This window comes from Rhinopithecus roxellana, chromosome 1 (genome assembly GCF_007565055.1).
Source record: "Rhinopithecus roxellana isolate Shanxi Qingling chromosome 1, ASM756505v1, whole genome shotgun sequence".
NCBI lineage: Eukaryota > Metazoa > Chordata > Mammalia > Primates > Cercopithecidae > Rhinopithecus > Rhinopithecus roxellana.
In genome coordinates this window covers 107,975,727-107,997,337 of record NC_044549.1, presented here as the reverse complement: position 1 = coordinate 107,997,337, position 21,611 = coordinate 107,975,727, and the positions used below count along the sequence as shown (strand labels likewise).

The 21,611-nt window shown below is 39.2% G+C and overlaps 1 protein-coding gene across 4 annotated transcripts in view; it reads right to left on the bottom strand.

Moving 5' to 3' along the window:
• LOC104671562 (ceruloplasmin) overlaps positions 1 to 21,611 on the bottom strand; it is a 57,927-nt gene that overhangs the window by 29,564 nt on the left and 6,752 nt on the right. For all 4 annotated transcript variants that reach the window (XM_030928981.1, XM_030928991.1, XM_030928985.1 and 1 more), the window contains exons 2-7: positions 18,537 to 18,784; positions 16,218 to 16,430; positions 15,263 to 15,436; positions 13,088 to 13,342; positions 3,796 to 3,967; positions 45 to 184 (exon numbers count right to left, since the gene is read on the bottom strand). In XM_030928981.1, coding sequence (XP_030784841.1) covers positions 45 to 184; positions 3,796 to 3,967; positions 13,088 to 13,342; positions 15,263 to 15,436; positions 16,218 to 16,430; positions 18,537 to 18,784 — 1,202 coding nt within the window. The remainder of the gene's footprint in view (positions 1 to 44; positions 185 to 3,795; positions 3,968 to 13,087; positions 13,343 to 15,262; positions 15,437 to 16,217; positions 16,431 to 18,536; positions 18,785 to 21,611) is intronic.

The window sequence follows — 21,611 nt, the reverse complement described above, 5'->3', positions numbered from 1 at the left end:
CATGGGAAGTGTACACCAGCCATAAATATTCTGCACGGACTCACCCAGGATGCCAAGATGCTCTTCTTCAGGGCTTCTCTCCTTTCGATTTGTGAAGGAGGCATCTGTGTACTCACGATAAACCAGTTTTTTATAAGAGCCTCCAATTCTTGTGGTACCTTGTTCAAAAAACACCACTGAGTCACTGCCAGGGGGAAAAAATTGTTTAATGCTGGGGTTGAAGTAGAACAGAAAGCAGGTATTCACTTAAGGTGCTAATTTAAGAGAAAAATTCTGACCAGTGCTTAGAGATGAATATTATCCATGATTTACAGCAATCCGTACCAGTTACTCAAACAAAGAAGACAGTTCCAGGCCACTCATAGAAGGATGGTCAGTTAAGAAGCAGAGAATCATGGAGGATGTTTATTTTTTCAAGTGAAGAGAAAATTTTCAAAAGGGCCTCTGTCAATTCCTTAACAAAGGATTCTACCATAGAATCTTTTTATCAAATTGTGAAATGTTTAAAAACACAGTGGCTACTCTTTTTCTTTTTTTTTTTTTTTTTTTTTTTTTTTTTTGAGCGGGAGTCTCACTCTGTCACCCAGCCTGGAGTTCAGTGGCGCCATCTCAGCTCACTGCAACCTCTGTGTCCCAGGTTCAAGCAATTCTCCTGCCTCAGCCTCCCGAGTAGCTGGGACTACAGGCATGTGACACCGTGCACAGCTACTTTTTTGTATTTTTAGTAGAGACAGAGTTTCACCATGTTAGCCAGGATGGTCTCGATCACCTGACCTCGTGATCCGCCCGCCTCGGCATTGCAAAGTGCTGGGATTACAGGCATGAGCCACTGCGCCTGGCCCACAGTGGCTACTCTTTGTTGTGTATTAGCACTGGCCAGCCACTCAGGAGCATTTATTTATTTATTTATTTATTTATTTATTTATTTATTTATTGTTTTTTAAGCAGAGTCTCCCTCTCTTGCCCAAGCTGGAGTGCAGTGGTGTGATCTTGGCTCACTACAACCTCTGCCTCTCTGGTTCAAGTGATTCTCATACCTCAGTCTCCTAAATAACTGGGATTACAGGGGTATGCCACCATGCCCAGCTAATTTTTTGGTTTTTAATAGAGATGGGGCTTTGGTATGTTGGCCAGGCTGGTCTCGCACTCCTGGCCTCAAGTGATCCACCCGCTTTGGCCTTCCAAAGTGCTGGAATGACCGGTGTGAGCCACCACGCCTGGCCAGGAGCTTTTGTTTATTAGCTGAAACTCACGTGACGTCACCACAAAGTCAGTATTATTCTCCCTATTTTGCAAATGAAGAAATTAAATTTCAGAAAGGTAATTATTTGACTTGCACAAAGCCACCTCATTCATCATTTCTTTCATTTGACAACTGTATCAAACACCTGCTCTTTGCTGGGAATCCTGCTACGTATTGATGACTTAACCATAAGCAAGGTGAACTCATCCCTATCCACATGAACCTTACATCTAGCAGAGAAGACAGACCAGAACCCATCAATATAATACAGTGTAATAAACACAGGGTATTATGGAGCATTTCTTTGAGGTTGGGGAAAAGTGCAGCGAAGAGGCCACAGAGATGTTCCAGAGGAAGTGATTACTTAAAACTATCTAAAGGGGAAGTAGAGTTAGCAAGATGAAGTGTGTGTGTGTAGCGCGGAGACTAGGGCAGTTGTATACAAAGAAGAAACTGCCTATGAGAAGGCTTAGAGAAAAGAGCGAGCGTGCCATGTTCTAGAAAATATGGCAGAAGCATAGTATGCAGGGCAGGGCAGAGGAGTGAAGAATGAGGCTTAAATAGATGGGAGATAGGCAGGAGGACCTAGTTAAGGTTTCAGCCCATCCCAGGGCAGTGAGAAGCATTTTAAAGATTTAAGCATCCAGGATTAGCATTTTAGGAGGATCCCTCTGGTAGCTGTTTGGAGAATGCGTTGGAAAATACAAGATTGAAGTAGGGAGACCAGTCAGGAGCCTGCTTTTCTAATCTCAGTAAGAGGCAGAGATGAGTTCATAGATATTGGCAAAGAAGATGGAGAGAAGTAGATAGCTTTCAGAGATAGTTTCTATAAAATGAGGCAGTACTTGATGAGGAGAGAAGTTTGAACAGCCTCATCCAAGTGGGGATGTCACTAAGTTAAAGTTCGAAATGCAAATCTGAAATTCACAAGAGCCTTCTGAGTTGGAGATGCAGCTTTAGGAGTAATCACATGTAGGTGTCAGTGTAGCCTGGGACTGACATCTCAGCTTCAGGAGTCACAGGTCTGGGCTGAGCGAGGCCTAGCTGTCCATTTATTGCGTGATGTTGGATGAATTACTTAACCTTTCCAAGGAGGGTATTTTTAATATGGAGGGCAAACAGGGCTTCTCTGAGGAAGTGATATATGAGTAAAGACTTGGAGCAGGGGAGTGGCATCATCTCATTGACATTTTTGAAAGATCACAGTACTGCTTTGCAAAAAATCGATAGTAGGAAAGGAAGACAAACAAAGAATGGCTGGGAGGCTGTGGAAGTCATTCAGACATGTACAAAGAGTAGCTTGTGTACATTAAAGGACACTATCAAGAAAGTGAAAGACAACCTATAAAATGCCAGAAAACATTTGCAAATAACTGATAAGGAATTAATATTCTGAATATATAAAGAACTCCTACAGGTCAACAACAACAAAAAACCCCACTTCAAAAATGGCTGAAGGACTTAAATCGATATTTCTCTGAAGAAGATACACAAATGACTAAAAAGTACATGAAAAGATCCTCAACATTACTAGTCATTAAGGAAATGCAAATCAAAACCACTATGAAATATCACTCATGCTCATTAGGATGGCTATTAATTAAAAAAAAAAAAAAAACAGAAAATAAAAAGTGTTGATAAGAATGTGAAGAAGTTGGAACCCCGTACATTGCTGATGAGCCTGTAAAATGGTGCAGTTGCTATGGAAAACAGTAATGTGGTTCCTCAAAAAATTAAAAATAGAATTACCATATGATCCAGCGATTCCACTTCTAGCTGGATATGCAAAAGAATGAAAAGCAGAGGCTTGAACAGTGATATTTGTATAGCAATTGTTCATAGCAACATTAGTCACAATGGCCAAAAGCTGGAAACAACCCAAATGTTTATCAACAGATGAATGAATAAACAGAATGTGGTATATACATACAATGAAGCAGTATTCAGCCTTAAAGAGGAATGAAATTCTGATGCATGCTACGACATGAACAAATCTTAAAACATTATTCTAAGTGATATAAAAGACACAAAGGAACCAATGTTGTATGATTCCACTTGTATGAGTTGCCTAGAATAGGAAAACTCATAGAGACAGAAAGTAGAATCGAGCTTATCGGGAGTGGAGAAAGAGAGGGAGAAGGTTGTTACTGTTTAAAGGGTTCAGAGTTTCTATTTGGGATGATAAAAAAAAGTTCTGGAAATGGATAGTTGTGATGGCTATATAGCACTGTAAATGTACTTAATGCTGCTGAATTGTACAGGGCCATGTTTTCTGAAATGGAGAGCAAATTAATTGATTTATCTAATTGTATTCAGTGTTTTCTTAGGACTTTGTCAAGCATTTGATATCTTTTGAACCCAATTTTTTTCATGGACTCAAAACTCATAGTTCTCAAACTCAGACTCTTACACCAAATACCTTAATAAATATTTAGCAGTCTAGTTACTCAATTTCAGATACCAATTAAAATTGTAATTGCTGAATTAGCCTTTTGTAGTTCCTTTGTGTGGGGGAGAGCATATTTTGAAATAGTACTCTTTTTGTGAATTACCTTCCAGGTGCTGTTAAGTTCTCTTTGGTGAAGATGTCTATACCAGAGGGAGCATAGTTCCAGATGATTTCCTCAGCAGCAATGTAGTAGTGTCTAACATGCTTCCCACGGGTATTATCCTTTGATGAAGACTTGTTACACTCCTGGACCTGGAAAAAGGCTTGCAAACCAGCTGAAATGAAACAGAAAAAGACATTGATTAATGGAGCCAATGTTTCTCTCTCCTATTGCCCTGTAAACACTGCTCGGGTGATGACAAGTAGAAATTGAAAGAATAGACAGATAGAAACAGTACTGTAAAGGAGGGCAAACAGCTGTAAATAAATTTGTGATGGAAAACTCAAGTTTAAAACAGACATGCTTTGTTTTTTATGTACATACAGCATAGAGATATTAAGCATATGTGTTTTCAAAATATGTACCAGTTTCTGTGGGGTTTCACTTGATAGTTCTTTTGATGGGAGAAAAAGAACAAATCTGTAGATAAGCAGAGAAGAGAGGCTTTGACATATATATATATATTTTTTTTATTATACTTTAAGTTCTAGGGTACATGTGCATAACGTGCAGGTTTGTTACATATGTATACTTGTGCCATGTTGGTGTGCTGCACCCATCAACTCGTCAGCACCCATCAATTCGTCATTTATTTATTTATTTATTTATTTATTTTTTTATTATACTTTAAGTTCTAGGGTACATGTGCATAACGTGCAGGTTTGTTACATATGTATACTTATGCCATGTTGGTGTGCTGCACCCATCAACTCGTCAGCACCCATCAATTCATCATTTATATCATGTATAATTCCCCAGTGCAATCCCTCCCTCCTCCCCCCTCCCCATGATATGCCCCAGTGTGTGATGTTCCCCTTCCTGAGTCCAAGTGATCTCATTGTTCAGTTCCCACCTATGAGTGAGAACATGCGGTGTTTGGTTTTCTGTTCTTGTGATAGTTTGCTAAGAATGATGGTTTCTAGCTGCATCCATGTCCCTACAAAGGACGCAAACTCATCCTTTTTTATGGCTGCATAGTATTCCATGGTGTATATGTGCCACATTTTCTTAATCCAGTCTGTCACAGATGGACATTTGGGTTGATTCCAAGTCTTTGCTATTGTGAATAGTGCCGCAATAAACATACGTGTGCATGTGTCTTTGTAGTAGACTAATTTATAATCCTTTGGGTATATACCCAGTAGTGGGATGGCTGGGTCATATGGTACATCTAGTTCTAGATCCTTGAGGAATTGCCATACTGTTTTCCATAATGGTTGAACTAGTTTACAATCCCACCAACAGTGTAAAAGTGTTCCTATTTCTCCACATCCTCTCCAACAACTGTTGTTTCCTGACTTCTTAATGATTGCCATTCTAACTGGTGTGAGATGGTATCTCATTGTGGTTTGGATTTGCATTTCTCTGATGGCGAGTGATGATGAGCATTTTTTCATGTGTCTGTTGGCTGTATGAATGTCTTCTTTTGAGAAATGTCTGTTCATATCCTTTGCCCACTTTTTGATGGGGTTGTTTGTTTTTTTCTTGTAAATTTGTTTGAGTTCTTTGTAGATTCTGGATATTAGCCCTTTGTCAGATGAGTAGGTTGCAAAAATTTTCTCCCATTCTGTAGGTTGCCTGTTCACTCTGATGGTAGTTTCTTTTGCTGTGCAAAAGCTCTTTAGTTTAATTAGATCCCATTTGTCAATTTTGGCTTTTGCTGCCGTTGCTTTTGGTGTTTTAGACATGAAGTCCTTGCCCATGCCTATGTCCTGAATGGTACTACCTAGATTTTCTTCTAGGGTTTTTATGGTATTAGGTCTAACATTTAAGTCTCTAATCCATCTTGAATTAATCTTCATATAAGGGGTAAGGAAAGGATCCAGTTTCAGCTTTCTACTTATGGCTAGCCAATTTTCCCAGCACCATTTATTAAATAGGGAATCCTTTCCCCATTTCTTGTTTCTCTCAGGTTTGTCAAAGATCAGATGGTTGTAGATGTGTGGTATTATTTCTGAGGACTCTGTTCTGTTCCATTGGTCTATATCTCTGTTTTGGTACCAGTACCATGCTGTTTTGGTTACTGTAGGCTTGTAGTATAGTTTGAAGTCAGGTAGCGTGACGCCTCCAGCTTTGTCCTTTTGACTTAGGATTGTCTTGGCAATGCGGGCTCTTTTTTGGTTCCATATGAACTTCAAAGCAGTTTTTTCCAATTCTGTGAAGAAACTCATTGGTAGCTTGATGGGGATGGCATTGAATTTATAAATAACCTTGGGCAGTATGGCCATTTTCACGATATTGATTCTTCCTATCCATGAGCATGGTATGTTCTTCCATTTGTTTGTGTCCTCTTTTATTTCACTGAACAGTGGTTTGTAGTTCTCCTTGAAGAGGTCCTTTACATCCCTTGTAAGCTGGATTCCTAGGTATTTTATTCTCTTTGAAGCAATTGTGAATGGAAGTTCATTCCTGAATTGGCTCTCTGCTTGTCTGTTACTGGTGTATAAGAATGCTTGTGATTTTTGCACATTAATTTCGTATCCTGAGATTTTGCTGAAGTTGCTTATCAGCTTAAGGAGATTTTGGGCTGAGACAATGGGGTTTTCTAAATATACAATCATGTCATCTGCAAACAGGGACAATTTGACTTCTTCTTTTCCTAACTGGATACCCTTGATTTCTTTCTCTTGCCTGATTGCCCTAGCCAGAACTTCCAAGACTATGTTGAATAGGAGTGGTGAGAGAGGGCATCCCTGTCTTGTGCCAGTTTTCAAAGGGAATTTTTCCAGTTTTTGCCCATTCAGAATGATATTAGCTGTGGGTTTGTCATAAATAGCTCTTATTATTTTGAGGTACGTTCCATCAATACCGAATTTATTGAGCGTTTTTAGCATGAAGGGCTGTTGAATTTTGTCAAAAGCCTTTTCTGCATCTATTGAGATAATCATGTGGTTCTTGTCTTTGGTTCTGTTTATATGCTGGATTACGTTTATTGATTTGCGAATGTTGAACCAGCCTTGCATCCCAGGGATGAAGCCCACTTGATCATGGTGGATAAGCTTTTTGATGTGCTGCTGAATCCGGTTTGCCAGTATTTTATTGAGAATTTTTGCATCGATGTTCATCAGGGATATTGGTCTAAAATTCTCTTTTTCTGTTGTGTCTCTGCCAGGCTTTGGTATCAGGATAATGTTGGCCTCATAAAATGAGTTAGGGAGGATTCCCTCTTTTTCTATTGATTGGAATAGTTTCAGAAGGAATGGTGCCAGCTCCTCCTTGTACCTCTGGTAGAATTCAGCTGTGAATCCATCTGGTCCTGGACTTTTTTTGGTGGGTAGGCTATTAATTGTTGCCTCAATTTCAGAGCCTGCTATTGGTCTATTCAGGGATTCAACTTCTTCCTGGTTTAGTCTTGGGAGAGTGTAAGTGTCCAGGAAATTATCCATTTCTTCTAGATTTTCTAGTTGATTTGCGTAAAGGCGTTTATAGTATTCTCTGATGGTTGTTTGTATTTCTGTGGGGTCGGTGGTGATATACCCTTTATCATTTTTTATTGCGTCTATTTGATTCCTCTCTCTTTTCTTCTTTATTAGTCTTGCTAGCGGTCTGTCAATTTTGTTGATCTTTTCAAAAAACCAACTCCTGGATTCATTGATTTTTTGGAGGGTTTTTTGTGTCTCTATCTCCTTCAGTTCTGCTCTGATCTTAGTTATTTCTTGCCTTCTGCTAGCTTTTGAATGTGTTTGCTCTTGCCTCTCTAGTTCTTTTAATTGTGATGTTAGAGTGTCAATTTTAGATCTTTCCTGCTTTCTCTTGTGGGCATTTAGTGCTATAAATTTCCCTCTACACACTGCTTTCAATGTGTCCCAGAGATTCTGGTATGTTGTATCTTTGTTCTCATTGGTTTCAAAGAACATCTTTATTTCTGCTTTCATTTTGTTATGTACCCAGTAGTCATTCAGGAGCAGGTTGTTCAGTTTCCATGTAGTTGAGTGGTTTTGATTGAGTTTCTTAGTCCTGAGTTCTAGTTTGATTGCACTGTGGTCTGAGAGACAGTTTGTTATAATTTCTGTTCTTTTACATTTGCTGAGGAGTGCTTTACTTCCAATTATGTGGTCAATTTTGGAATAAGTGCGATGTGGTGCTGAGAAGAATGTATATTCTGTTGATTTGGGGTGGAGAGTTCTATAGATGTCTATTAGGTCCGCTTTGTGCAGAGATGAGTTCAATTCCTGGATATCCTTGTTAACTTTCTGTCTCGTTGATCTGTCTAATGTTGACAGTGGAGTGTTGAAGTCTCCCATTATTATTGTATGGGAGTCTAAGTCTCTTTGTAAGTCTCTAAGGACTTGCTTTATGAATCTGGGTGCTCCTGTATTGGGTGCATATATATTTAGGAGAGTTAGCTCTTCCTGTTGAATTGATCCCTTTACCATTATGTAATGGCCTTCTTTGTCTCTTTTGATCTTTGATGGTTTAAAGTCTGTTCTATCAGAGACTAGGATGCAACCCCTGCTTTTTTTTGTTCTCCATTTGCTTGGTAGATCTTCCTCCATCCCTTTATTTTGAGCCTATGTATGTCTCTGCATGTGAGATGGGTATCCTGAATACAGCAGACTGATGGGTCTTGACTCTTTATCCAGTTTGCCAGTCTGTGTCTTTTAATTGGAGCATTTAGTCCATTTACATTTAAGGTTAATATTGTTATGTGTGAACTTGATCCTGTCATTATGATATTAACTGGTTATTTTGCTCGTTAGTTGATGCAGTTTCTTCCTAGCCTCGATGGTCTTTACATTTTGGCATGGTTTTGCAATGGCTGGTACCGGTTGTTCCTTTCCATGTTTAGGGCTTCCTTGTTTAGGGTCTCTTGTAAGGCAGGCCTGGTGGTGACAAAATCTCTAAGCATTTGCTTATCTGTAAAGGATTTTATTTCTCCTTCACTGATGAAACTTAGTTTGGCTGGATATGAAATTCTGGGTTTAAAATTCTTTTCTTTAAGAACGTTGAATATTGGCCCCCACTCTCTTCTGGCTTGCAGAGTTTCTGCCGAGAGATCTGCTGTTAGTCTGATGGGCTTCCCTTTGTGGGTAACCCGACCTTTCTCTCTGGCTGCCCTTAAGATTTTTTCCTTCGTTTCAACTTTGGTGAATCTGGCAATTATGTGTCTTGGAGTTGCTCTTCTGGAGGAGTATCTTTGTGGCGTTCTCTGTATTTCCTGAATTTGAATGTTGGCCTGCCCTACTAGGTTGGGGAAGTTCTCCTGGATGATATCCTGAAGAGTGTTTTCCAACTTGGTTCCATTTTCCCCCTCACTTTCAGGCACCCCAATCAGACGTAGATTTGGTCTTTTTACATAATCCCATACTTCTTGCAGGCTTTGTTCATTTCTTTTTCTTCTTTTTTCTTTTGGTTTCTCTTCTCGCTTCATTTCATTCATTTGATCCTCAATCGCTGATACTCTTTCTTCCAGTTGATCGAGTCGGTTACTGAAGCTTGTGCATTTGTCACGTATTTCTCGTGTCATGGTTTTCATCTCTGTCATTTCGTTTATGATCTTCTCTGCATTAATTAGTCTAGCTGTCAATTCTTCCACTCTTTTTTCAAGATTTTTAGTTTCTTTGCGCTGGGTATGTAATTCCTCCTTTAGCTCTGAGAAGTTTGATGGACTGAAGCCTTCTTCTCTCATCTCGTCAAAGTCATTCTCTGACCAGCTTTGATCCATTGCTGGCGCTGGGCTGCGCTCCTTTGCAGGGGGAGATGCGCTCTTATTTTTTGAATTTCCAGCTTTTCTGCCCTGCTTTTTCCCCATCTTTGTGGTTTTATCTGTCTCTGGTCTTTGATGATGGTGACGTACTGATGGGGTTTTGGTATAGGTGTCCTTCCTGTTTGATAGTTTTCCTTCTGACAGTCAGAAGGACTGTCTGTTGGTCTGTTGGAGATTGCTTGAGCTCCACTCCAGACCCTGTTTGCCTGGGTATCAGCAGCAGAGGTTGCCGAAGATAGAATATTGCTGAACAGCGAGTGTACCTGTCTGATTCTTCCTTTGGAAGTTTCCTCTCAGGGGTGTCCTCCACCCTGTGAGGTGTGGGGTGTCAGACTGCCCCTAGTGGGGGATGTCTCCCAGCTAGGCTACTCAGGGGTCAGGGACCCGCCTGAGCAGGCAGTCTGTCCGTTCTCAGATCTCAACCTCCGCGTCGGGAGATCCACGGCTCTCCCCAAAGCTGTCAGACAGAGTCGTTCGCGTCTGCACCGGCCCCCGCTGCTTCCCCTGTTGGTCTTCAGCTGTGCGCTGTCCCCAGAGGTGGAGACTACAGAGACAGGCAGGCTTCCTTGAGCTGCTGTGAGCTCCACCCAGTTCGAGCTTCCCAGCGGCTTTGTTTACCTACTTAAGCCTCAGCAATGGCGGGCGCCCCTCTCCCAGCCTCGCTGCTGCCTTGCGGATAGATCACCGCAGACTGCTGTGTTAGCAGTGAGGGAGGCTCCGTGGGCGTGGGACCCTCCCGGCAAGGTGTGGGATATATTCTCCTGGTGTGCCTGTCTGCTTAAAGCGCAGTATTGGGGTGGGAGTTACCCGATTTTCCAGGTGTTGTGTGTCTCAGTTCCCCTGGCTAGGAAAACGGTTTCCCTTCCCCCTTGGCTTCCAGGTGAGGCGATGCCTCGCCCTGCTTCAGCTCTCGCTGGTCAGGCTGCAGCAGCTGACCAGCACCGATTGTCCGGCACTCCCTAGTGAGATGACCCCAGTACCTCAGTTGAAAATGCAGAAATCACCGGTCTTCTGTGTCGCTCGCGCTGGGAGTTGGAGACTCAATTCGTCATTTATATCAGGTATAATTCCCAATGCAATCCCTCCCCTCCCCATGATAGGCCCCGGTATGTGATGTTCCCCTTCCCGAGTCCAGGTGATCTCATTGTTCATTTCCCACCTATGAGTGAGAACATACGGTGTTTGGTTTTCTGTTCTTGTGATAGTTTGCTAAGAATGATGGTTTCCAGCTGCATCCATGTCCCTACAAAGGATGCAAACTCATCCTTTTTTATGGCTGCATAATATTCCATGGTGTATATGTGCCACATTTTCTTAATCCAGTCTGTCACAGATGGACATTTGGGTTGATTCCAAGTCTTTGCTATTGTGAATAGTGCCACAATAAACACACGTGTGCATGTGTCTTTATAGCAGCATGATTTATAATCCTTTGGGTATATACCCAGTAGTGGGATGGCTGGGTCATATGGTACATCTAGTTCTAGATCCTTGAGGAATTGCCATACTGTTTTCCATAATGGTTGAACTAGTTTACAATCCCACCAACAGTGTAAAAGTGTTCCTATTTCTCCACATCCTCTCCAGCACCTGTTGTTTCCTGACTTTTTAATGATTGCCATTCTAACTGGTGTGAGATGGTATCTCATTGTGGTTTGGATTTGCATTTCTCTGATGGCGAGTGATGATGAGCATTTTTTCATGTGTCTGTTGGCTGTATGAATGTCTTCTTTTGAGAAATGTCTGTTCATATCCTTTGCCCACTTTTTGATGGGGTTGTTTGTTTTTTTCTTGTAAATTTGTTTGAGTTCTTTGTAGATTCTGGATATTAGCCCTTTGTCAGATGAGTAGACTGCAAAAATTTTCTCCCATTCTGTAGGTTTCATGTTCACTCTGATGGTATTTTCTTTTGCTGTGCAGAAGCTCTTTAGTTTAATTAGATCCCATTTGTCAATTTTGGCTTTTGCTGCCATTGCTTTTGGTGTTTAGACATGAAGTCCTTGCCCATGCCTATGTCCTGAATGGTACTACCTAGGTTTTCTTCTAGGGTTTTCATGGTATTAGGTCTAACATTTAAGTCTCTAATCCATCTTGAATTAATTTTTGTATAAGGAGTAAGGAAAGGATCCAGTTTCAGCTTTCTACTTATGGCTAGCCAATTTTCCCAGCACCATTTATTAAATAGGGAATCCTTTCCCCATTTCTTGTTTCTCTCAGGTTTGTCAAAGATCAGATGGCTGTAGATGTGTGGTATTATTTCTGAGGACTCTGTTCTGTTCCATTGGTCTATAGCTCTGTTTTGGTACCAGTACCATGCTGTTTTGGTTACTGTAGCCTTGTAGTATAGTTTGAAGTCAGGTAGCGTGATGCCTCCCGCTTTGTTCTTTTGACTTAGGATTGTCTTGGCAATGCGGGCTCTTTTTTGGTTCCATATGAACTTTAAAGCCGTTTTTTCCAATTCTGTGAAGAAACTCATTGGTAGCTTGATGGGGATGGCATTGAATTTATAAATAACCTTGGGCAGTATGGCCATTTTCACGATATTGATTCTTCCTATCCATGAGCATGGTATGTTCTTCCATTTGTTTGTGTCCTCTTTTATTTCACTGAGCAGTGGTTTGTAGTTCTCCTTGAAAAGGTCCTTTACATCCCTTGTAAGTTGGATTCCTAGGTATTTTATTCTCTTTGAAGCAATTGTGAATGGAAGCTCATTACTGATTTGGCTCTCTGTTTGTCTGTTACTGGTGTATAAGAATGCTTGTGATTTTTGCACATTAATTTTGTATCCTGAGACTTTGCTGAAGTTGCTTATCAGCTTAAGGAGATTTTGGGCTGAGACAATGGGGGGCTTTGACATATTTTAAGGGGTTGCATTGGGTGGAGGAGGAGGTACCAAATGAGCATGTATTATTGCTCTCTTGTACAAGATGGTTGTGCATCTGCTGTGCTGGACCTTCTGTGGCCCAGAGCATATTTGATAAAAGCAATTATATTTGCAAGTCAAAGTAAAGTATCCGAACTCCTATGTTAAACTTAATTTATTCAGTAGACCAATATTAAAAACTAATATTTTTCAAGAACAGGGAATGTTTTTATTGCCTAAGTTAAAGAGATAAAGGAAGAATTTATCGAGTTTAACTAGGGGATGGCCAGGCTCAAATAAAGAACAAAGTTAATTATACTTGATGGAAATAAGTCGAAAAACAGGGTACCTTCCACTGCAACATACAATTTTTCTGGATTTTACAACACTGTAGATTTGACAAAGTTGAGTAAGTATATATAGTACTATACTTTCAGGGCCAGTTGTTCTTTCCAAAAACTAATATATTTTCAGATTTCATTACTTTATAATATTCTTGTCTTACAGTCGTTTTAATTACATTATTTCATATATACCATCATAGGAATAACACTAAGATGCCAGTTCAATGCTCAGATTATTTCAAAGATATTTAGCTTTTATATTCTGATTCCCAGTAACCACCTTTTTCAGCTAACTGCTAATTTCAGATAAAGATGTCCTACCTTTCAGATGGTTTAGATTCTGACAGCTGAGCATCCATTCTCCAGGGTTCTGGGCCACCATATAAGCATCAAACAGGGTAGCAGGAAAGAGGTTGATTGTATCAATACGGTAGTTCTTGTTGGTCAATGCTTGCCCGTGAAAGAAAGCTGCGTGCACATCAACTTCATTACCCATACCAAAAAGGTACCATTTTACTCTGTCTTCAGCACACATGGAGAGTCCTGGGAGACTTCCAAAAGTGTATCCATTCACAGCTGTAAGTCAAGAGCAGAGTTTGTGACTAATAGTGATTAATGCTTGAGATAGTGAGAGTTACCTCTATATAAATAGAGTCAATTTGGAATGGAAAATATCTGGCACACCTGCTGGTGTTCCTCCCTCCTATACTCATGTCAGACATTGCTAATCAATCACAGCACTCTTTCATTTTGGAACTGAATTCAGCCTGAGGATTCTTTTTTTTTTTTTTTTTTTTTTTTTTTTGAGACGGAGTCTCGCTCTGTTGCCCAGGCTGGAGTGCAGTGGCCGGATCTCAGCTCACTGCAAGCTCCGCCTCCCGGGTTCCCACCATTCTCCTGCCTCAGCCTCCCGAGTAGCTGGGACTACAGGCGCTGCCACCTCGCCCGGCTAGTTTTTTGTATTATTTTTAGTAGAGATGGAGTTTCACCGTGTTAGCCAGGATGGTCTGGATCTCCTGACCTCGTGATCCGCCCGTCTCGGCCTCCCAAAGTGCTGGGATTACAGGCTTGAGCCACCGCGCCCGGCCAGCCTGAGGATTCTTGTCAATACCATATTAACAGATGAACACAATACTGAAGATAAAACCTATTTGCTGTCTTCGTTATAAACCATACACATTGTGTGTGTGTGTGTGTGTAAATACAGATGTGTGCATATATACATACATATAAACAAAGCACACACATAGCATTAATAGAGAAAAGATTGAAGATTAGTATTCAATCAGTTATTAATCATGTTGGTAGTAGTAGTATAGATGTTTTTGCTTATCGGAAATTTTCCAATTTTCTACCATAAATTTCTTTTGTAAAAAGAATGTAAGAATCGCTTTTTTAAAAGATTGCCAGACAAAATTTTTAAGATTGGAAGAGATATGAAGGAGGAAAAAAATATAGAAGAACAGCAGGGACAGAGCCACAAAGCCCTAAAAGTTCAAGGTGGCCTGAAATACCCAGAAGAAACTTGTGGTCATTGTTCAAACTGGGTGGCCCTAAACATTTCCAAAGTGGAAATTAGTTCTGGGAAGAATCCTGAGTTTACCACATGTGACACTGGTACCAAATCAAACCTGCTCAGACTAGAATTTTGAGTATCTTTTTATAGCAACTATTTTTGTTGGTACACAACAGAGATAGGATTAAAGTATGGAAAGAGGACCTTCCACCCAGATATAAGTAAAAGTTAGAAACAAAATCTGTACTTTGTTAATTAGTTTATTTTTCTGCTTTGGTAGTATAGTTATTTTTGTGCTCTCGGTTTCTGAGTACAGGTTATTTTGAAGAAGTTAAACACAAACAAACAAAAATCTCTACTTATTGATCTAGTTGTTGTTAAGGGATTCTGTTTCTCATGCAAATTATGAGAAATAGATAATCTTACTAAGCTCGTTATTTTGTGTCTGAGAATTAAGAAAAAGTCTAAACTGTAGAAAAAGCATTTCTAGAAAAGTAAAGTGAACTGAAATGTAGAAAAGAATGATGTAGACTAGGGGGCCCAGTGAGGGCAACATAGTATGTAGAATGAATACCTTTCAGAACTCATGGTTTGAACTATTTTCTTAAATATAGTTAGATGCTTTAAAATATAATATAGTTTTAAGTATTTAGTTCAATAATTTGGAGCTGCCTCAAATAATTTTTAGAAGGAGTCTAGTGGATAAATAAATATATTAATGTCACATACATATGGATTAAACCATAATTGATGTTTTATCTTTACCAGTTTGGGAACAAGTTTGGTGCATCTGGCTTTACCTGGCTTAGAATTTTTATTTGGACTCACTTGGCTGAATATCAAATTGCACATCCAATATGCTTTGTTATAGGGACCACAGACTAGACACACAGTATTTACTTATATGAGGGAATAAGCTTAGCAGAATTAATGGATTAAGGGGAAAAAAAGTAAAGTTAACATGTCTTCTATAATCTTACAATACATTCTGTTACTCTCCTGGAAGTCTTCATTGTCTTTGTCAACTTTCTCTGGTTCTAAGCAGTAGGTTTGAATGTTGTCTTCTAGGTACCAGCTGAAATTTTCATCCACCACGGAAAACATCACCACAAATTCTCGGTCAATATTTTTTTCTTTTTCTTTATCTAGAGAATCTGGAGTTAAAATTACGATTTTAGTAAGATTAAACTTTTAGCATGTATTTTGACTTATGTTTTCAGGTGATTTATAGTTTTTAAAATTTTTAATATTTATTTTTTTCTATTAAATCACAAGTCTGGACCAGTCACTCCTGTTTTACAGACATAGAAACACTCAGGGAATTTTTATGATCAGTATCTGCTGCTTGGAAGACATTCCTATATCTGGATATCCGCTGACCACATAACTATTAAATGCTTTTTGGCAAATGGGAAGATTGGAATTCAAATTTCTGTCTCTGTTTTGTGGTACATATAGCCACAAACTGAGACAAGTCTTTATAGGTAACTATTGTTCAAATTAGAATTGTATTTCAGGCTCTTGAGCTACGCTGTCTTTTTCATGATGTTAGAAATAAATACTATGATATTATGTTTACCAATATAGTATGAGTAACTACAGATCTATCACCGTGAAGTGCCTTTTTGGTAGTCACATTTGGTAAAGTCATATGTCTCTTCAGCACCACTGTTGGAAGTTAGATACAGCAAACTGATCCCTGGGAGAATATATTTCTTTCAGTTTAGCTTCATTGGCATTTTCCCCATATGAATGTTTGTTCCATTTATCCCTTTTCTGCTAGTCTTGCCTGGCTCTTCCCTTCCTTTTTTTCTAGTCACCACCTCTCTAACTTACCTACTCAATCTCAACACAGAAGACTTGGCTTATTTTTAAAAGACAAACTGCCCTGCCCCTGTCTTTTGGTCGTATAGCATGTGCAATAAGAAGATGTACCTTTTTTACAGATTATTAAAGGTCCGATGAGTCCTGAGGCAATATCTTTTGGAGCATCAATGTGGGAATGGTAAATCCTAGTCACACAATTGCTATCTCCTTCACCAGGACTATGTTCTTCGGTGGCAAGCAACATGTATGTATACTGCTCTCCTGGATATACTTTGTCATCTGCTTTTTGAAAATCTGTGGTGTTATCAGGGTAGATGGCCCCTAGGAAGCAACATGCAATGAAGGTGCAAAGTGAATGTGTTTGAACTTAAATGAGAGAATAAATAGTCCATTAATTCATTCAGCAAACATTTATTAAGCATCTACTGTGTGATCCTTGGGGATGTGATATCCTATTTGGACACAGGAAAATGAAAGGCTAATGGCTAGGGTGTTTAGAAGCTTCACAGACATTTTTAATTTTTTTAAATATTTGACTGGGTTTTCAGAAAGCAAAATGACTTTTTGTTTGCAATGTAAAGAACTCGGGTCATGGTATGGAAGTCTGAGAAAAATGGCTACCCTCTTCTAAATTCAAAACTTCTTATATGATCTCAGAATTTTGCCCATGAATTAACCATAAAATTAAAAAAATTTCTACTCTTAATTTTAGAAATTTCCAAACATACACAAAGGTTGAGAGAAGAAAATACTGAACCTCTGTGCACCCATCAAACCAGCTTTAACAGTGATCGACTCAAGGCCAACCTTGTTTCATCTGTATCCCCACATACTCTTATCCCCAGTATCATCAAATTATTTTAAAGCAAATCTCAGACATCATATTCCATTCATAAATACTTGAATATGTATCTCTAAAAGATAGAAACTCTTTTTTTCTTTTAATAAAACCACAGTACCATTACCATAACTTTAAAATGAATGGTAATTCCCTAATAAACCATGAAATTATTAAAAAGAAATAGGATGGCAGTCAGCCTTTTATGCTATGAAAGTAATTATCCCTAAACAACAACAAAAACAAGAAAAGTCAACACATTCACCTTCTAAAACAATATCTCTTTAAAAAAGACAACTAATAATGAATCAAATCTAATTTCAAATTGATTTCCCTACTTGATCATTATAATTTCAATGAACTGTAGCATGACTTCAGCATTTTTGCTTATGAAAACAGCTGATATTTATTGCGGTATTACTATGTATTCTTATTGTCTGTATTTTATAGGTGAGGAAACTGAAGCTGAAAGAATTTAAGTAATTTGTCCAAGGTCACTCAACCAGTAAAAGGTAAGGCTGGGGCTCAGACTTTGGTCTATTAATTTCACCTTGCTCTTCATCACTACAAAATATCACCTTTTTTACCATCATTGTTAAGGACTAAGAGTAAGATCACTGGCACCAAACCTCATCTTTGTTTTTCAGGTAATATTTTCAAGTTTTCCAAGTCCTACATTCAAATGACTTTTTCATTTAATTGTGTCTCATATGTGACTAGAGTCATCCAGGCACATGTACCATTTGACTGACATATGAGACTACTTATGCCACCTTAGCTGGGGCAGAGTTTATCTAAAGTTAGAATGGGAGGTAACAACAGCCACAGTATGTTTACATGTAGGAACTTCAGAGATAGGGCAATTCACATCTTGGGTCCTTCTTTCTCTTCCCTCTGGATTTTTGCCTCTTCTAGGCTCTAAAGCACATTGTCCATTTCTCTTATTCTGACTATTTGGCCAGAAAGGATTGGGCACAGGGTAAGAAGCTCCAGCTCTCTCTGACTCTCACTGAGTCACCTAGAAATTCTCTCACATTCACACTTTCCACAAATGGGCGCAACCAAGAGAAATATGCCATTATTATATGGAAACAAAGTACCTATTAATAAAATAGTTGACCGGGTGCAGTGGCTCATGCCTGTAATCCCAGCACTTTGGGAGGCTGAGGCGGGCAGATCACGAGGTCAGGAGATCAAGACCATCCTGGCTAACATGGTGAAACCCCGTCTCTACTAAAAATGAAAAAAAAAAAATTATCCAGGCGAGGTGGCGGGCGCCTGTAGTCCCAGCTACTCAGGAGGCTGAGGCAGGAGAATGGCGTGAACTCCGGACTTAGAGCTTGCCGTGAGCCGAGATCGCCCCACTGCACTCCAGCCTGGGCGACAGAGCGAGACTCCGTTTCAAATAAATAAAATAAAATAAAATAAAATAAAATAATAAAATGAAATGAAATAAAATAAAATAAAATAATTAAGAACTGAATGGCAGTTATAGGTCTTATCCAGGAGAGAAGTCCACAATTTTAGAAGCTAAAAGGCACTTCTACTGAGAAGTAAGAGGAAATTCCAGATACATGAGTTGAACTTACCCTCATGTTCCTTATAGTAAGTTATCCCATGTGAATGAAAGGTGTAGGGCCTAGAGGCAAAGTTTTTTAAGTGCACATAAACTTTATCTCCAGTTTCAGCTTTGATAATAGGGCCTAAAAACCCAAGCCAGACCGGTTTTTCTATAGTCGTCCTAAAGGTTTCATCTGTGTACTGAAGATAAAGGGCCTTCTTATATAGTCTCCCAATTCTATCTGGGCCATTTTGAAGATAGATATTGGAATGTTCCCTGCAAAGAGAAAGAAGACAACTCTATCAGAAGCCATCATTTCTAGGGATGACATTATCATTATAATTTAATAACATTATAATTAGAGAAATTAATGACCACATCACATTGAATGTTTGCCTGTTGTAGGGATGCCTCCAAAATTGAAGTGGAGGGCTGGCCGTTAGCCCTGTTATTTTAATTATGTGAGGATTCCTTATCAGATATATGTCAGAGAACTGTCTGCGAAGGCATCATAGAAATAGATTGCATCTTACTGAAGTATTCTCTCCATGATTTTTATACTAAAACACAGACATATTATGTAATGGAATAGAATACAAACTGAAGCTGAAATATTAAAATAAAGCGGTTAATTAAGACATTTTTTCACTTATACTTCTCTTAGCTACTGGAAAAATTTGAGTTTACAACTAATCAATCTGGATATTTGAGACTTCAAAGTATGTGTGTGTGTGTTTATATATTTTTTCCTTAAAGTAAGATTAATAAAGCTAAATTAATTCTTTTTAATTTCCTTTAACAGCACTAAATCAAAGCTAGAGTTGTTGATGCATGCAATGTGTGTGGTTTTTAAGTTACTTTTGAATTTAAATAATCCCTGTGTTTTTTAATCCCTCACTAGTACAGATATTTAACATTGAATGTTTGTATTCTAGTGAGTGTCCATTAATAGTTGCTTAAAACTTTCTTAAAAGTATCAGTGAAGAAAATAGCAATCTGGAAAAGAAAAGATGGAAAGAAAGTAAATTTGATTTGAACTGATTTCTTGTGTTATCCAACTGAAGGCTGTATATAGCCCAGTGGGATCTATTCGTGGGCAATATCATGTAGCCATTTGGCAGGACCCACTTAGATTCTGGCCTTTGGCAAGCCCCTCCACAACCAAGGCTCTTCCATTTGAATAAAAACTGCTCATCATCGTGGGTGTGTGTGTGTGTGTGTGTGTGTGTGTGTTGCCTTCTTTCATCTTAGTGATCTTTGATACTTTACCAATTTTTATTCAACATTTGTGGGGCTGAGTAACCTGACTGAGGAATAAATTTTGTCTTGTTTCCTCAGTTGTAAGCTCATTGGTAAAAGTGAGATATATTTTTCTTTCCCTTCTTCAAGACAAGAGCAGAGCTTGTGCGAGAGCTCTGGACTTTCACTGCTACAGAATTTGAAGATGTGGTTTTTCAAAAGTCTAAGGCCTGGTGTTTCTTAAGTTTGAAATGCACAGGAATCTACTGATGAACTTAGTGAAATGGAAACTCCTGGGGCACAACTCCATTGATTCTGATTCTGTGGGTCTGGGGCAGGGCCCAGGCATCTGCATTATTAACCAACACACTGGTGTCTTTTGATGAGCTAGGCTGCTCTGGGCCCCTGGGTAACCTGTGCTGAAGAGGCTCTAAGGTTGAAGATTAAGAGAGCTGCCCAATCCCAGAGGCAGTGGGATTTCTGATACCATGAGGCAGAAAGGTAGAAAGCTCTGTTTCCAGGTCATACCTGGTGGTGGCAGGACCTCTGCGGTGGTGGCTGTGTAGATTAAGCCTGAGTGCTGGGGCCAGGTAGCATAGCCACTTGGCAATGGTCCTGGTGGCTGAGTTTGGGCAGAGTGAGCAGGTGTTGGAAATAAGAGCCACCATTCTCTGGATTGATCAAGCAGTTTCTGTGATAAGCGTTTCCTCCTAGTCACTACCATATACCAATACACTGGGAATGCCAATTTCTCTGAATTGTATAAACCCGAATTCCCAAAGAAGATAAAATTATTCACTAAGAAAATGATTGAGATGATGTTTCCCTGCCCATCCCCCATCCTGGTGGGAGGGCTAAGCTAGAAGTTAGAAAAACAAAGTGTCCTCATTTGCAGCCTGTGTGGAGCAGCAAAACTGTGGGTATACCCTCATTTTTCCTATTTGTTTTCACCTTCCAGTTGTTTGTTGCCATTTCCCAATTTGTTAAAGCAAAACAGGAAAAGATTGCGAGAGACTTCATGGACACAGGTAGGCATGGGAAAAGGGCAAGACACTGGTGTGAACTCTGTCCCTAAACCCATAGCAAGGAACGCACAGAAAGAGTCTTAATAAATATATGCCTTAACAAGAGCAAAATTGTTGCATCAAAGACCACTGAGATTAAAAGCAGAGAGTCATTCAGTCCATATGACTGATAAGAGGTCAAAAAGAGTGCAATTTCAGTTAGGTACACAACTGCAGCTGCAAAGTCTACAGTACAAAGGTACAATTCCACTCTGGTCCCACCAGCACCCCGGACCAATCAATCTCACAGAGACTTGTCTGAGCCCCAGGGTAAACTTTCTTAAGAGTCTGAACACACTTTTATTTCTGAGAGATGAATTTGATAATATTTGGAGACTTTGCTCCGTGCTTTACCATGTCCTATTGGTACACATCTTACATAGGCCAAAGTTAAAAGTTAACCCTCAAATTCTTAAGGCTTCATTTAAATAAAATGTGTATTTATGTTTTCAGAATGTAAATACACTTTGGCATACATCACGTCCTATTTTGATCAACTATAGCAGACTTTGTCAAAACGCTTTTATTGCATTGAAATGCTCCTGTATTAATCATTTCCTAAAATAGGAAGAACATTGCCATAAACCAATACCTAACACCAAGACCAAGACCTACATTGCCTAGGCTTTGTAACTAATTTTTCTAAGCAAAGTTTTTTTGGGGGGGTTAAAATTGCTTTTAAAATTATTGATCTGAAGGTATAACATGTCTAGGCATTTTAACATTTGAAATTCCTTTTATACACATTGCAATATGCAAACTGCTTTTTGCATCTTGCCTTTTATTGTGAAAAAAACTGT